The sequence below is a fragment of the Anolis carolinensis genome, chromosome 3 (genome assembly GCF_035594765.1).
Source record: "Anolis carolinensis isolate JA03-04 chromosome 3, rAnoCar3.1.pri, whole genome shotgun sequence".
NCBI lineage: Eukaryota > Metazoa > Chordata > Lepidosauria > Squamata > Dactyloidae > Anolis > Anolis carolinensis.
In genome coordinates this window covers 57619728-57636678 of record NC_085843.1, presented here as the reverse complement: position 1 = coordinate 57636678, position 16951 = coordinate 57619728, and the positions used below count along the sequence as shown (strand labels likewise).

The following is a 16951-nucleotide window of genomic DNA, read 5'->3' as shown; positions in this document are numbered from 1 at the left end:
TGCGAAGTTGGTGGAAGCGAGAGGACGGCCTCCCCCGACGAGCGAAGAGGTTGTGCGGGTTCATAGGGGGAAATGCGGTCTCGAAGGTAGGTGGGTCCCAAACCGTTTAGGGCTTTGTAGGTGATAACCTGCACCTTGAATTGGGCTTGGAAAATAAATGGCAGCCAGTGGAGCTCTTTAAACAGCGGCGTTGAGTGCGCCCTGTAATCTGCCCCAGTTAGAAACCTGTTAGAAACGAAGCTCCAGAGATGCAGAGATTTTTATATTATTTAATTGGTTTTAGGGGAGGACAATGCATGGGAAAGCCAGCTTCTTTTGGGTGCCAATGTGGACTGCAATGCAGAAGAAAATGAGTTACTTTAACTCATTTTGTCCAACAATAAATTGCTGTCTGGAAGAGGCCTTGGTCACACTTGTCATGGTTTTCATCTGTGAAATGTTGAAAGGTATCTAGCACTAAATGAAAATAATACTTGTTTTAGAAAATATGAAAAATATATAAGATCTTTTTTATGGATTTGTGTGTCTTGCCCACTTTTTCACAAATATATACTCTTTTCAAAGTTCTAGAAAATTCATATTGTGCTTTGTTGGCATTATATGATATCAGAAGTCTGACTGGTTTTGTTTAACTAGGAATAGAATAGACAGAGTTCGATATTATTTTTTTCTTTGATGGCTTTTTGTAATTTAAAATATTTGTTCAAGTCTGTTGTTTAAAGAATGAAATGATATAACAAGTGGATGCAGGTTTTGTTGTATATGCCCCATTCACCTCTGGAGCTGAAAATGTGCAATGCATATAAATTTGTGTATTAATAGTAGGAGTATGTTATCTTTTTAAATAATTCAAAGGGAGAAGGGAAGTTGTGCTAAAAGCAGCCAATGACTGCCATGGATTCAATTATTCTTGTTCTGTAGATATTCTACACATTATTAAAAACTATAAATTCGCTTGGCTATATGGTAATGGCAAATGATATCTGTCACCAGCTTTCATCTATTTTCAAGCACCTTTAACACCTACAAGCAATTGAACTTACTTAAGGTGTCAGTCTTGTCAGATTGTAGGTCATGAAAATCATATCAGCTATTTTAAATAGGTCATATAGTTGGAGATGGCTTTTGTCAGCCTTGAATTAGTAGTGAAACTTTCTCTATATTCTCAGTCAGAGCTTCTGCCTAACTTATATCTGTTCTCTTCTCCTCTTGCTATCTTTGGTCCCAGTGGCTGCTACAAAGAGCAAAAGTAAAGGTGAGTTTCCTCTTTCCTTCTTGATTTACACTGCATGGCTTTGCAGTACACATCTCGCTTTGATTGGAATTAATTATGCAGAGTAGATAAATTTGCATATATTCATAGCATTTGCATGCTTTGGCTGCAGAACTCAATACATGATATTTTTCTTTATTTTTTAATTAAGTTATATCACTTTTACAGTGTTTTGCCCCTGAAATGAATTCTGTGAATTGCAGAATGACAAATCTCATCTTCAAATATAAAATCTTCTTTTGTTGGTAAGACAAAAGGTTAGTATAATTAGATTGCTAAACAGAGTCTTAGTTCATGGCATCTATCTTATTTGTATTATCATACAGTTTCTGAGCTATTATCAATCAGACAGAGCTGTACTATTTGTTTAATACTGATTTAAAAAGAACAAATCAAAAATAAATAATATGTTTAGCTTCTGGAAAAAATATCACAGTATGTAATAATAGAAAAAATGAATGTAATAACAGAAAAAAATTAAAGCCAATACAGTTTTTAAATTCTTTTTTGAAAAGCATGAAGCTAACACATAAACTCTAGCAAATCCCATAATTCCCAGAAATAATATGACATAATCTTGAAATGTAGTGCACTTGTAGTAGTGAAAGTTCTCAATACCATGCATGTATCTGCCTAAAACAGCAGCAAGTTGATGCTGCGTGTGAGAAAGAAGGGGAAAAGAAGAATGAAGATAGAGTGAAAGAGGTCTGTTTGGGTGAATTGGCATGTCGGGATGATAGCATAACAGACAGTGTGGCTATGTTGGCATGAACAGGTAGAAATACCAATGCTAGGCAGAACCAGAACCATTATTACCATTAAGTTTATTTATAGAACCATGTTAAGAATTTCTCCTTAGTCATAATATATTCTGGGTTACTTTGGACCAAACTGGGGGGATAAAATGAAAAGGTAGGAGAGAGAATATTAGATATGACCCTAATCTTCTTCAGAAAGAGGTAGGATAAATAATAAATACAAAAACATATTTTTTTCAAGTAAAAGAGCAAAATGATTCAAAACCTATAAGTAAACTAATACAAATAGAAAGCTAATTCTTTGACAAAGTTTTTAGACTAGAATTATTTCTTTTTAATCTCTGCATGAATAAGCCATCTAGGCACAATCCCATTTGCTCACAGTAGTAATGATTGATGGTAAACATACTCTGTAATTTCATATCACCATCCATATGTTCTATCTATTTATCTATACAGACTCCCATTGGCTTATATTGTGCTTCTTGCATTGCTGCTGAGAGTATTATAAGTTTAACACCTTTTCATTTGGCAGATATCTTTTCTCTTCATGTGTTCCTCTAATAATCATTATTATTTCAACTTGTATCCATTCACCATTTAGCAGATTGTGTATCAGAGGGTACATGGAGTGATTTTACTCATTTTCAATTTAGATATTTTTCCTTTCAACTGTGCCTATCAATTTTTATAAAGATAGAAACTTTGCTCTTAGTGCCACCTTCCTGCTGCTTTTTATAAGTAATAATAATAAAGCCATAGGCACCTCATCTTTGTTCCCAGTAGTACCCCACTGACCTCTTTTAGACTTTAAAAGCTTATTTCAACTGCTGTGCTTTTTATTCACATCACAGTGTCAGTTTTAGCCTACTGGGTCTCTTTCATCTCTGGGGTCCTTTTTGCCCCCTGTTAGAATTAATTATTAAAATGTGTCAGATTGATATTCCAGACTGACAAAATAAGTAAAACCATGGCATACATTAGGAGTGGTTGATTGGCTTAGGACTTTTCTAATCGTAATTTTGCAGTATAAATCCAAATGAATAGAGACAGTAAACTAACATTTCAACATTTTTATTGCAATATTTTCAAGACCTAATTGGTTACAAATGTATGTAAAGGGAATAGGATGAAACATACCACATGTTCAGTTTATATATTAGGGAACACGCAATCGTAAAGTTCTTGATAGTTCAGAAATTAATTTTAGAAATCCTCAGTTTTTGGGTGATGGGTCAAGTTATTTTCTTGTGGCCTTAATTCAAAGTTGCCCAAGTGACTTTTCCTGTAATTAGGATCTTGTTCACCTCTCAGGTATTTGCAGAAGCTATGGGTATAAGTGCCATAGGCAGGCAGCCTACATATTTAGCTAGGGAATGTTTGCAGCAGGGTCAGGAGTGGGAAGAAGTAGGATGGCTTTTGACATTTCAGTTCTGTTGGTACCACATTCAGATATGCTCTTTGCTGGACAGGTGGTGTGCTATGTAGAAGCGACAAGACTAACTGCTGATTCTCAAGTAGCACCCACTGTTTCTCCTACCAAGGATCCCTACCTCTCCAAGTGGAGAGGAGTAGTGGAGAGCAGGTTGCCAGCATTGGGTTGCCTTCTGTGATACTGAATACAAATAAGTGACCAAAAGGGTCACTTATTTGATGTCACCCATTTGGGGATGCATTGTGCATGGGTACAGCACTCTTACTTGGTGAAAAATATTTGGAGAGTGGACAGCAACCATGAGTGAAAGTCAAGGTTGAAAAATGAATACTGTCCTATGGGACTCTGAATATGATCTGTTGAAGCTGCCTCCAGCTTCCCCAGATGGCAGACATGTATTAGAGGGAAAGCATGTTTAGGTGATAGCTGTATATATTTGTATATAATTTATCTCTATCATTATATTGGCAGGTAGTTGAGAGACAAGAAATAAGCTTAAAACATCTCACATATTGCAATTCTTCTCCTACCCCTCAACATCTATGTTGTTCTAGTTTGTCTATACTAGTGCTAAATGTCAGGGTGATCCATAACACGATGTAACATGAGTTTTGTTCCTGGGTTATAAATGTCATTTTCTAATTGGTTCTATCATAAAACATGGAAAAAGTTTATTAAACTGCAAAAAACAAAAAACAAAAAACAAAAAACCTTGTTTTGGTGGGACATCCTGCAGCACATTTTGCTATAGTTTTTCAATGAACATCTCCTAGAGTCTCAACTAATTCAACATAGTTTGTGGCAGCCACAAACATGAAGTTTCTGGAGTATCAAAACTACTTTCAAAGTACGTGTTTATTAGCTGACAATGAGGTTGCAAAGTCACACAAATCGTACTGTGGTCTATTTCCACTATGCTTCCTCACTATGCCAAGTAGTGAGGATTCTTTTGGGGCCAGTCTCAAGAGAGATTAGCAGTGTAGCACCCAGATTCCTGCTGTGATACATTTGTCTGAAAGATAGAACCACTTCAGATTCCCAAGAGATGGAGTGAAATGCGCTTTGCAAGAGAGATAATTTCACTGGTGTGGAGTATCTATGAAAAAGCCCTACAACTAATTACCATCAATTTTGTTGTCCTTCACAGTGAGCAAGAGAGCAGGGACTGATGATGAGTGTAAATCATATGTATATGGAGGGGGGGGGGAGTGGCAGAGAGACAAATTATTCCCAGATTATTCTGGGATTTTAAGGTCAGGGCTAGCTTTTTAGTTTTAGCTAACAAATGATTAAGTAACCAATGCAATTGTTATAGGATCATTAAACTGACTCATCCTCATAGACATTCTGCTAGATAAATTTTGTCCCAGTTAAAGAGTCCACACTATTTTTATTTTGTAATTCCTTAGGTGTCTCTAATCTGTAGAAATTTATGCACTTTTTTCTTTAATAAGAAATAAGATTTTGAAGTTTTTTCTCTTCCTTTTAAAATCTCTTTGTTACTGCAAAGGGAATTGAACATGTTCTTTATCATTTGTCTCCTGTGTCGATAAGGAGGCTGCTACTATCTTTTGAGATGGTCACAGTTCCTTATTTGAGTGAACCTTATTTTTCATATTTGATGCTCTGTTGAAAGAAGAAAGAATGAATAGCAGGAGACTAAGAAGTATAGAGAATTACAAATAATGTGATTAAAGAAAAGAAGGTCCTTGTTTGCAACTTGGAAAGTACATGCAACCAAGATATGTAGGCTCTTCAACATAAAGGTATAAATGAAAGACATATTGTGCCCAGATTACAAATGTGTGGGTGTATGAGAAGAGCTTGAAAGAAGTAATAATTAGCCGTAAGCTGCTATAGAACTTAGCTGCCACTCAAAATCTTAACAAAATGGATATTCACTTTCTTCTTTCTTTCTTTTTTTCTTTCTTTCTTCCTTCCTTCCTTCCTTCCTTCCTTCCTTTCTTTTATTTATTTAATTTGTTAATTCTTCTATACACATTCTTACATTTAAAATCCTAAAACATTAAAACCTTAAAATCGAATATATTAAAATGCACCATAACAAAAGCTGAATAATAAAATCAAAAAGTTGAATAATAAAATAAATTTACAGTTAAATCATGCCCATAGCAAAATATGTAAATATGGATGATTTTGGAATACCTTAAATCTATATGTATATGACCTTAAACATATCCAAAAAGTTTTAAAAATGCATGAAAAAGTTTTTTATCTGATGATGAATTTACTAAAGCTTATGAACCGGATGAATCTAACTAGGAATGAAATTACCAAGTTGTTGATGATGACATGTTGGTGATGATATCCTAAAGAGTGTGGGACCTTTGTGCATGAAAGATTATTTCTCCCTATGTATGGCTATGGAAAGGCCTTCCCCTGTGTTCCCTCCTGGGGTCTCAATGTACAAAGTGAAGGTATGGGAGAGGATCTTTTCAGCTGTAGCATCCCAGTTGTAGAATATTCTATCTTCCCATGCTTGGTTGGCAACAACACTAGCTTCATAAAAGCGTGTCTGGGCTCTGACTTACTCTGATGTGCTTTTAAACTCCTTTGTCCTTTTAACAATATTGGCAGTCCTTGAGTTGCAAACATCTGACTTACAAACAACTCATAGTTTAAAAAAGGAGGCGAGGCAACAGGAAGTGAGATGAAGCTTTTTCCCCAATCCTTGTTTTCTGCTGTCCTGGAGATTAGGATGCAGAACAATGGCTTTTAAACTACAGGAAAGGAGATTTCACTTGAACATTAGGAAGAACTTCCTAACTGTGAGAGCTGTTCGGCAGTGGAACTCTCTGCTGTGGAGTGTGGTGGATGCTCCTTCTTTGGGAGCTTTTATGCAGAGGCTAGATGGCCATCTGTTGGCGGAGCTTTGAATGTGATTTCCTTCCTCTTAGCAGAGGGTTGGACCGAATGGCTGATGAGGGCTCTTCCAGCTTTATGATTCTATTTCCACAACAAGCTAATGTTTTCAAAATCCAATTGTCTGTTTAAAGAAAGTGTGAATGTAGCAATGAGGGTATCTGAATAAGGGTAACCAGGCCTTTGTTACCTGGAGGCATCCTCTGTTTGGGAGATGTTAACAGGCCCTTGATTGCTTATTGTATGTGAGTTCTCTTGTTTCTAAGTGCTATTCATTATTTACTGTCTTGAGTCTGGTGTTTTTTAACACTGGTAATCAGATTTTGGTTTCCTCCTTTCTGTTGAAATTGCCCATGTACTTGTGAATTTCAGTGGCTTCTCTATATGTAGTCTGACAAAATGGTTGTCAAAGTGGTACTGAATTTTTGTGTTCCCAAATAATATTCTGTGTCCGGGTTGGTTTATCAGTATTCTGCTGTCAGCTCACCACAGCCGCTCCTGAATGAACACACGAGACTCTCTGTGATATCACCAGAAGCTTTACTGCAGGAAACATAAACATCAGAAAAGCCAAGAATGGGAGACTCCGGCCAACCATCCTTTATATACCCTCCCCCTCATTTGAAAAGTCTCTTCCCGCTCAGTAAAACCCCGCGCAAATTCCCCGCCAAGTCCAGCAGCCGTTTCTTCTCCGAGTCCTGAGACGCAGGTGTCTTATCAATGTCAGTGACCCTGAAACTCAGAGCCACATACAGGCTCTAGTAGCAGGGTTCTGACATGGCGTCCTCCTCCCCTTCGTCCTGGAAGGAAAAGATTAAACACAACTATTGTTCTCCGCTGTCCAGAGTTCCTTTATACTTTTTTAACAGGCTGCAATGGAATACCGGGTGTACCTTTCCTAGGTCCTTGGGTAGCCTCAGCTCATAGGTCACTTCGTTTATTCTTTTCGCTACCCTGAACGGCCCTATATAGCGTGGAGCCAATTTCTTAGATGGGAACCCCAATTTCAGGTTTTTTGTGCTCAGCCAAACCAGATCTCCTTCGCCCAATTTGTCCCCCTCTCGGTGCCTACGATCTGCAAAGAGCTTGTACTTCTTTTGTGTTTCCCTCAATGCCTCCACCACGGTCTGCCACCCTTGCTTAATTTTGGCCGGCCATTCCTTGTCGGTCTGGCCCTCTCCTTCCTTCCACTCGGGTAGCCTGGGGAAAGGTGCCACCTCCTGTCCGTATACTATTTCGAATGGGGCACGACCTGTGGCCGAATGTACGGCCCCGTTAAAAGCCATCTCAGCAAACGGAAGAAGGTCCGCCCAATCGTCCTGTCTATAATTGGTGTACATCCTCAAGAATTGGCACAGTGTCTGTTGGGTACGTTCGACCCCCCCGTTGGTCGCGGGATGAAAAGCCGAGCTCAGATTCCTTTCCGCTCCTAACAGCTGTAAGAATTTTCCCCAAAATTTTGCAGTGAATTGGACTCCCCGGTCGCTAATTATTTTGTCGGGGCACCCATGTAGGCGATATACATGCTTCACATACAAATCAGCGAGCTTTTCAGCCGAGGGGAGTTTTGGCAGGGCCACAAAGTGTGCCTGTTTTGAGAATACGTCCAATATTGTCCAAATGTATCTGTGGCCTCTGCTGGGGGGTAGTTCGCCTACAAAATCCATTGCCACGCATTCCCATGGCCTCATGGGCTCCACCACCTTTTGCAATAGCCCCTGGGGCTTCCCAGGTGGTGTCTTGCCCTCTGCACATAATTCACACTGCGTGACGTACCCCCTGGCGTCTTTCCTCATTCCGGGCCACCAGCATTGTTTGGCCAACAGTTTAATAGTCCTGGTGGGGCCTAGATGACCTGCACCCTTGTTATCATGGCATTTCCTTAACATTTCTTGTCTTAAACATTCAGGAATATACAATTTCTTATTAACAAACACCAAATCCCCACACAGTTCTCCCTGTTCTTTGTTCGTTTGTAACCATTTGTCCATTCCATATGCTCGCTTCAACTCTTCCTCCCATATTTCTCCTCCCCCCGTGGAAATGGCAGTACGTTTGTTTTCTTTGGCTGCTTGTGCTCGAGTCAGTACTGCCAGGCCCCATTGCTTATCTAGGAAAAGGCTCCCCTCAGATTCCTGAATTCCTCCCCCGTGCTGAGGCATCCGAGAGAGAGCGTCAGCGAGTATGTTGTTTCCCCTGGAGTCTCCCATTCTTGGCTTAATGTCAGCTCACCACAGCCGCTCCTGAATGAACACACGAGACTCTCTGTGATATCACCAGAAGCTTTACTGCAGGAAACATAAACATCAGAAAAGCCAAGAATGGGAGACTCCGGCCAACCATCCTTTATATACCCTCCCCCTCATTTGAAAAGTCTCTTCCCGCTCAGTAAAACCCCGCGCAAATTCCCCGCCAAGTCCAGCAGCCGTTTCTTCTCCGAGTCCTGAGACGCAGGTGTCTTATCAATGTCAGTGACCCTGAAACTCAGAGCCACATACAGGCTCTAGTAGCAGGGTTCTGACATTCTGCTATAGCTGACTTCTCTGATTTGGTCAGTCACTTCCAGTCTCTTATTGTGTACATATGTGTTTATGACTTCCACAGTCCCTTTGTCAGTTGAAAATTGGAAGTAAGGCATGGTATCATAAGAATAGCTATGGTTCTCTATTCCCAAATTGTGGGTAGTACCTCTCATCAGCTTCATATAGATACTAAATAGCAGAGAGAGTCCAGTAGCCAAGGGAGTGGCTGAGACACTCAGCCAAATGGGACTGGAGGCACTTCAACAAAGCAAATACTACCAAAAGATGTCATAATTGTTTTTTTTTGCTGGAGGCGGATAAATGCTTGTGCAGAACAAGAGCTAATACACTCCTTCTAGTGTAGATCATCTGAAAAACTGATCAATAAATTTATTTCTGTTTCAAAACTGGAAGTGAATTTAGATCCAAAAGTGTCCAGGTAACCACTTTCTTCCTTCCTGTGAGGGATGAAAATGCTTTCTGGTATATACAAGGCAAGTTGTGTCACCCAACTTCTGCTGTTGCTGCCTCTGCAGAGATTTATCTCTCCTGTGGCCTGCGGTTTCCAACTTCCTTTTGACAGACTCAGACCCAGGTACTATCTTCCCATAACCACCTGTGTAATACCGGGTCACTGGGGTTATAAAACCAGACCAGAACTGTCCCAGCATCTTCTAAATGGAAAATACAGGAAGTACTCTATAGACTGACCATTTCCATGGGCTTGATCTGGCATCCAAAATGCTCAGATTGAACCTGCTTAGCAGCTCGATAGAAACTCCCTAAACCACCTCTGAGATGGCAGAGTGTCTCCACTGCCCAGTCATGCTAAACATGTTTTCGTGCTGCTGGGCATGGCCTTTAACAGGGACCTCCTCCTCCTCCCCCCATGACATAGCTCACAAATGCCATGACACACATACCTACCTTGCAGTTGGAAATCTAGTTTCTTCTTTCTATTTGTTTTATCTCCTGATTCTTCTATTATTATTATTATTATTATTATTATTATTATTATTATTATTATTATTATTAACTATGTTCATACCCCCACCTTTCTCACTGTGGGCACACAAGGTGACTAACAATCCACACTAGACAAGTTTTAAAATTGCAATACAAAAGTTAAAAAAACAACAACAATTAAATAGTAACAGTGTGGTAAAAACAGAATTAAAATACAATAAATACATTAAAATTGCATTTGAAACTTATTACCCCCCCCCCCCACACACACACACAATCCCATCCAACCTCACAAAAGCCTGCCTCCCAAAACCCTTCCCCAAATGCCTGTTGGCAGAAGAAGATCATGACCTGCTTGAAGAAGCCCAACAGGGATGGTGCTATTCTGGTTTCTCTTCAGAAGGAGTTCCACAGTCTGGGAGCAGCCCAGTAGTAATCTGAGATCTTCCTTCTTCCCAGCTTCCCCTTTATGGATCCTTACAGAATGGTTGCTCAGTTTCTCCTTAAATTACTACTGTTTATCACTGTTTATCATTTATTTCTCTCTGGACCTTTTCACTGAAACTTGACTTTCTTCCTATGCTACTGCTATTTCAGCTGCCCTCTCCATTGGAGGACTCTCTTTTTCTCATGCAAGCCACTATGAGGATAGGGGTGGTATGGAGTGGTTCTTCTATTATTTAAAGGTAAAGGTTTCACTGACATTAAACCTAGTCATGTCTGATTCTGGGGGTTGGTGCTCATCTCCATTTCTAAGCCGAAGAGCCAGTGTTGTCGATAGACACCTCCTAGGTTATGTGGCTAGCATGACTGCATGGAGCACCTTTACCTTCCCGCAGAAGCTTTACCTATGGATCTACTCAAATTTTCATGTTTTTGAACTGCTAGGTTGGCAGAAGCTGGGGCTTTTAGCAGGAGCTCACTCCGCTCCCCAGATTTGAACTGGCAACCTTTCGGTCATCAAGTTCAGCAGCTCAGCGGTTTAATCTGCTGCACCATCGGGGGCTCCTCTTCAAGCCAATTTCGTTTTTTTTGTTTTTTTACAAACACAATTTTTCAACATTTGGGGCACATGCTGTGAGACTTTTCCTCTCTGCACCAGTGGATTTACCATCAATCGGGTCCATTTTCAAGTTTTATTTCTTATTTTGATTCTTGGCTGACTTTCTTTCTCTCAAATTCTCACACTTATTATGGATTATTTTAATACTCATGTAGATGTTTCTAAAGATCCTGCTATATTACATTTTTTCCCCTTTATTGTCTTCTTTTGGATTCAAGCTTTGTTCTGATTTACCTAGACATTCCCTTGGCCATTGTCTTGCTCTTATTCTTATTAAGAATTGTTTTATCTCTTGCTTTTCAGTTACTGAGTTTCCTTCGTCTGATCATCTTGTTTCTTTTGTGTTTGCTCATAATCCACCTTCTTGGTATTCCATTGCTAACTTCTTTCAAAAACTTAATTTGGCAATTCTAAGGCCTTTTCATTTATTTATTTATTTACAGTATTTATATTCTGCCCTTCTCACCTGAAGGGGACTCAGGGCGGATCACATTACACATTTAAGGCAAACATTCAATGCCTTAACAAAGACAGAGCCAAATGCAGGCTCCAAGCCTTTGTCTCTGTGTTTACAGACAGAGACAAACTGTTTTTACAGACATTGGCCCCTTCAATTCTTGGACTCAACTGTTTATTTACTCAACTCTTAATAGTTTTGCCCCTTTGTCAACATGTACATTCCCTCTATCAAATCTCAGTATTGGCTTACTCTTTTTATTTGGTATCTCCATCCTTGCCCTCACACAGTTCAGTGGTTCTGGAGGAAGATTAGGGAATGGGTAGGGGTACATTCATTATAAATTCATTTTTTTCTAAATTTCATTCTTTCTTCTTTCTCTTATGCTTTCTTTTTTTCCAAACAGAAATAACATAGCAGTATTGTGTGGTTTCCAGGCTGTATGGCCGTGTTCTAGTTCTTTGCTAGAACACAGCCATACAGCCTGTAAACCACACAACATTCCAGTGATTCTGGCCATGAAAGCCTTCGACAATACAGAAATAATATACTTCATTGACTAATGCATGGTACCCAAAGAGTCTCTTTTCTACCCTTGATTCTCTTTTAAACCCTTTTTTCCACCTTTCCCACTATGATTACCTGCTGATGTTTTTGCAATTCTCTTTAATACTGAAATTGAAATGGTCTGTTCTCATCTTTCTACTCCTGAATATTCCTCATTACCAACATATCAAATGTTTGTTTCTTCTATGTCTACTTCTACCCCATCTTGTTAGATGAACTATCCAAAATATTGATACCTTTGAATTCTACTACCTGCTCTCTTGAGCCTGTTCCTTTTCACTTCTGAATTATTGTTGTCCCTTCCATTTTCCCTTCTGTTCTCTATATTAATTTATCTTTCTCTTTCTACTGCCTTGTTTCCTTCTGAGTTGAAACATTTTACTGTTTTTTCCAGTTCTTAGGAAGTCTTCGCTTGATACATCTTCTGTTTCTTCTTACTGCCCTGTTTCACTATTACCTTTCCCATTCTTTGTGGTTGCTGTTGCTACTGTTGTTGTTGCCACCGCTGCTGCTGCTGCTGTTGGGTTCAATAATAACTTAGGGTTTACTAATTCAGTACTCAGCTGGTTAACATCTTATCTCTCAGATTGGTCATTTAATGTGGTAGCTAGATGTCATGAATCTTCTTCTGCTCCTCTTTTGTTTGGATTCTGTTCTGCAACCTTTGTTATTTTCTCTTGTATTATATTTAGGAAATCTTATCAGTTTGTATGGTTTTGAATATCATATTTATGCTGATGATATTCAAATGTACCTATCTACTCTAGAATTCTCTGCTGACCGCAACCATCATTATAGCATGTCTTTCAGTTATTTCAGATGGATGCTTCATTGTCACCTAAAACTTAACATGACAAAGTTGGAACTACTTCTTTTCCCTCAAAGCCTATTTTTATAATACACATTTTCCATCATGGTTCCCATTTATCCTGTGAAGTAAGGACAGTTATTTTTTTTTTACTTTTTGTCTTTTGTTTTTCACACTGAGGCTGTAGCAAAGGCATGTTGATTATTTTCTTTATAGTATTATCAAAACCAGACCATCTATTATCTTCTTTCTAAGTTCCTCCATTATCTCACTTTAATCCACTGGTTTCCATTAAACATTGTGATGCCAGTATTATCTTTTTAGTTTATTGCCTTGGTCATGTCACCACACATTTGATATCTCCTCATTAGTTACTCATTCTTTCTAGGATTCAGTGCAGGCTTCTTGCTTTAATGTTCAACCCTACACAATCTAGCTCCTTTTCTTCCCAATCTTTCAATTCTTACTTCTTTTACTAACTTTCTTGAAATCTGTGTTGCCACCCTACCACCGAAATAAGAGACCAGACAACAGTGCAGATTGAACTATGGGCAACTTTAGTTAAATGTTACCTGAATTAACTTTGTGTGACTTGCAACATGTAACTAAAGAGGCCTAAAACTGGTGTGAATTTAAGCCAGCAATTATCCATATAATCATTAATCCTATAATACTATTATTCTTGTTATTTATGCTTGTTATTTATGCAATGCCAGTATTATAAACACACACACACACACACACACACCTTTGTTTTGTATGGGCCTCATTGGGCCACCAATGAGAAGTAACAGAACCAATCAGCTCCCCAAGTGGAACCACACCAAAATGGCCACCCCCATGAGGAGCCAAACAAAATGACTGCCCCACATAGATCTACTGAAATGGCCACCCTCAGGCAGAGCCAAGCAAACTGGCCACCCACACACAGGGGCAAGAAAACAGCCGCCAACAGGGACAACACCAAAATGGCCACTGCAGGGCCACCAATAAGTCCGGGGCACCCATCTTGCCACTGCCCCCTGGCCAGCAACACAGATGCTGTGCAGGGCACAGCCAGGGGATAGGCCAAGTGCCAGGGCACACTATGCGGTTCAGCCAGTGCCTGGAAACACCCCACGACTCCCCACTGTAAGCAGCATCAAAGCAGGGGAGAGGGAAGTGAGGTGCACCTGACATCCAGCCACCACTCCCCTGAGGTGCTGGGCAGTGCCAGGCAGCAATTGGCTAAGACTGGAGCCCCTGCAGCATCACAGCTGGCACAAGGCACAAAGCCGAGCCCTGTCATCAGCACCACTGCTACCATGAGTGGGGACATGGGCATGAGGATATGGTGGAACAAAGGGCCCAAAGCTGCCATCCCCCCAGCTGCCCGGGGGGGGGGGGGAGAAGCCCAGCTGCTCCATATACTGGCCAGTGACACTGAAACACCAAGGCTGCCCCAGAAGCCTAGAACATGAAGGTGAAAGTGCAACGAGGTCAGGCAAGCAGTGCTACCACTCCCAGCAACCTGAAGGCATGGTTCCGCCCCCTGCCTGCCCCGCCGAGAAGGGAAGGGGCCCTGTGGGGAGCTAAGTCAGGGGCCCTAGATTAAGTTACAAAAGGGGGTGGGGGGGATTGACCCATTGGATTATTATGAAGAGTGAATAGTTAGGTCTCACTCTCTCAGGCTGAACAAAGTGAAAATTATCTACAATATCTAAAGAAAGCCACAGACTTACTCAGTGAAAACAAAATCTGTGTGCATTATGGAATCTACAGCAAGTGGTTTTTATTAGGAAGCAGTTTTTCAGAAAGATACCAACTTGCCACCAGTTGAAATATTATCAAGATCTTAAGGACAACAATTCTGAAGAAGATTCAGAATAAAAGTGTTCCCCTTTCATTAAGGTTGCAACAAAAGGGCTGCACCATTAAGAACCTCAAATTATATTGCTCATAGTAAATGGCATCTGTTGTAATGATAACTTGAAATATAACACCAGATTAATTCTTCAAAGGAATCAAAGATCGGACTGATCAGGGGAGGAGGAAAATGCCTCAGAAGAACAAGCTAAAAACTCCAGAAAACTGACATATTTACTCTTTTTACTCCAGTTTTCAGAATGAGTGTAATTCTTTTCTTTCAAAAGTAGACTTAGATTCTATAGTACTGATGGACTTTGTTCAGACTTGTTGAACAAGCATGTCTTTAATTAGCTTGGTTAATTCTAGGTGCTATGTTTTTTAAAAACTGCGATTAAAGTCTTAAGGCAGATATTTCTAAAGAAGTTAATTTGTACAACACTAAAAAGCTAGAAAGTTGCTATTTTCAGAGGAACACTATTGCTTTCTATTGGCAATGACTGTTTAATTAGGGAACACAAACATGACTTTTAGAATCACTGTAGCAAGCATGGACAAACTTCAGCCCTCCAACTCCCACAATTCTTGACGGCCTAACAGCTGTTAGGAATTGTGGGGTTTGAAGTCCAAAACACTTGGAGGGCCAAAGTTTGCCCATGCCTGCACTATAGCTTCCCAACTAGATTTGGATCAGAATCGCCAAAGAAAAGTATGGGTACATGGGGAATAGATTGTAACTAAGCTCAGTTTACAACAATGTACAACATCATTAGTTGTGTGTGTGTGTGTGTGTGTGTGTGTGTGTGTGTATTACAGCAAAAATAGAAAAATAAAACACACAAAGTGGGAAAATAACCACATTAGTCATAATTTCTTTTCAAGTTGATCAGATGTCCTAATACGTCCATTTGTAAATGTCATCTGTACATCATATTTCAAGCACTGTGCAACATCATTAATGGTCAGAATGCACATATGTTTTAGTTTCCTGCCTTTGTGGAGCTAGAAAAAGGTTTTAATATTCAATTACATTATGTCAGATGTTAAAAGTGATTTTAGTGGCTTTAATATCTATCAAATTCAAAGCAACTATAGAGTTTTGCAGTGTGTGTCATCTATCTATAATCCTTGGGGTGACAGTGAGGACCTGAGTTAGGAACTTGAAAAAAAATCTAAAAATGTTATACACTGGCACATTTCCTTTCACTCATATGGCCCTATATTAGAGCTACTATTAACATGAGTGTCACCACTCCATGTACTGGCCAGTGTCACTGCCTAATTATGTTTTCACTCACCCTCAAATACTTGGTAGATATTTAGCAGTGAAATACCTTGTCTCTTTGGATGATTTCCCATGAATTCTCCTCATGCCATTTTTTGAGATTATGATATGCTTGTTGGTCTTGTTTCTCCATGGATGATATTTGGAAAGAAGTTAAAATCCTTTGAATTGGCGGGGGAGGGGGGAGAGATTCCTATCATCTTGCAATTATTTAAAGAAGTTCTTGCTTAGGTTAGAATAGTGAAGTTTATTTCAAATTAACAGTATCAGCACCAGCTAGACTATTGAGAAGAAAGGAAGGGTGCTGGCTAAGGTTTTTTCTTTTCTTTTAGAGGGCAAGTATAACATTCTGCTTTATACTGCATGAGACATAAGTCTGATTTATTTCACAAAGTGCTTTGTTTCAGATTCATCACACTGTGTTGTCAGTATTCTTTGTTCATATGATTCCTATAATTAATTTTCCTAATATGGCTTAGACTAATTTAAAGGGGGGGAAACTTTTCTTTATCCTTGTGATCTTTTTTTTCCTGTGTGCTTATGATACAAACCACTTCTTTGTCTGATATTAAGAAATAACCAATTATACCCTGTGTTTGCTCAGCCAGCCCCAAAAATACCCCATGGTTGTATAACCTAGGAACAGAAGATAAGGTCAGAGAAAAAATGTCATGATGTTCTCTAAGGAATGGATCTCTGAAATCATACCACAGAGTTCACGAAGTATTCAGTGTGGGGCTTATTTATCCATAGGTTGAAAGAACAGAGTTTACAGACTAAAATAAATACCAACTTAGAGCACATTTTCTCAGCACTCAGGAAGTCCATAGATGTGACAACAAAATTTAACAATCCATCTGAACTAGCCAACATAACCAATGGTGACAGACAATGGAGTTGCAGTTCTAGATAGACTATGTTGTTCAGACTCGGGAGTACATACATGAGAGGTGATATTGCACAGTATCGCAGCTGGCCTCCCTGATTTGCTTTTTTGCTCTGCTACTTTCCTCAGGCATGCCACACAATTTAGAATACAGCTTTCTTAGTCACATAGAGGGTCCCCATGCATAGTTTAAGCTTTCCTTT

At 39.5% G+C, this 16951-nt stretch overlaps 1 protein-coding gene across 3 annotated transcripts in view; it reads left to right on the top strand.

Moving 5' to 3' along the window:
• cadm2 (cell adhesion molecule 2) overlaps window positions 1–16951 on the top strand; it is a 644325-nt gene that overhangs the window by 333671 nt on the left and 293703 nt on the right. For 2 of the 3 annotated variants that reach the window (XM_008107676.3, XM_016992521.2), the window contains one exon: window positions 1229–1255. The exons of the other annotated variant lie outside the window; for it this stretch is intronic. In XM_008107676.3, coding sequence (XP_008105883.1) covers window positions 1229–1255 — 27 coding nt within the window. Of the gene's footprint in view, window positions 1–1228; window positions 1256–16951 lie in introns of those variants that run through there. 3 annotated transcript variants of the gene reach the window in all.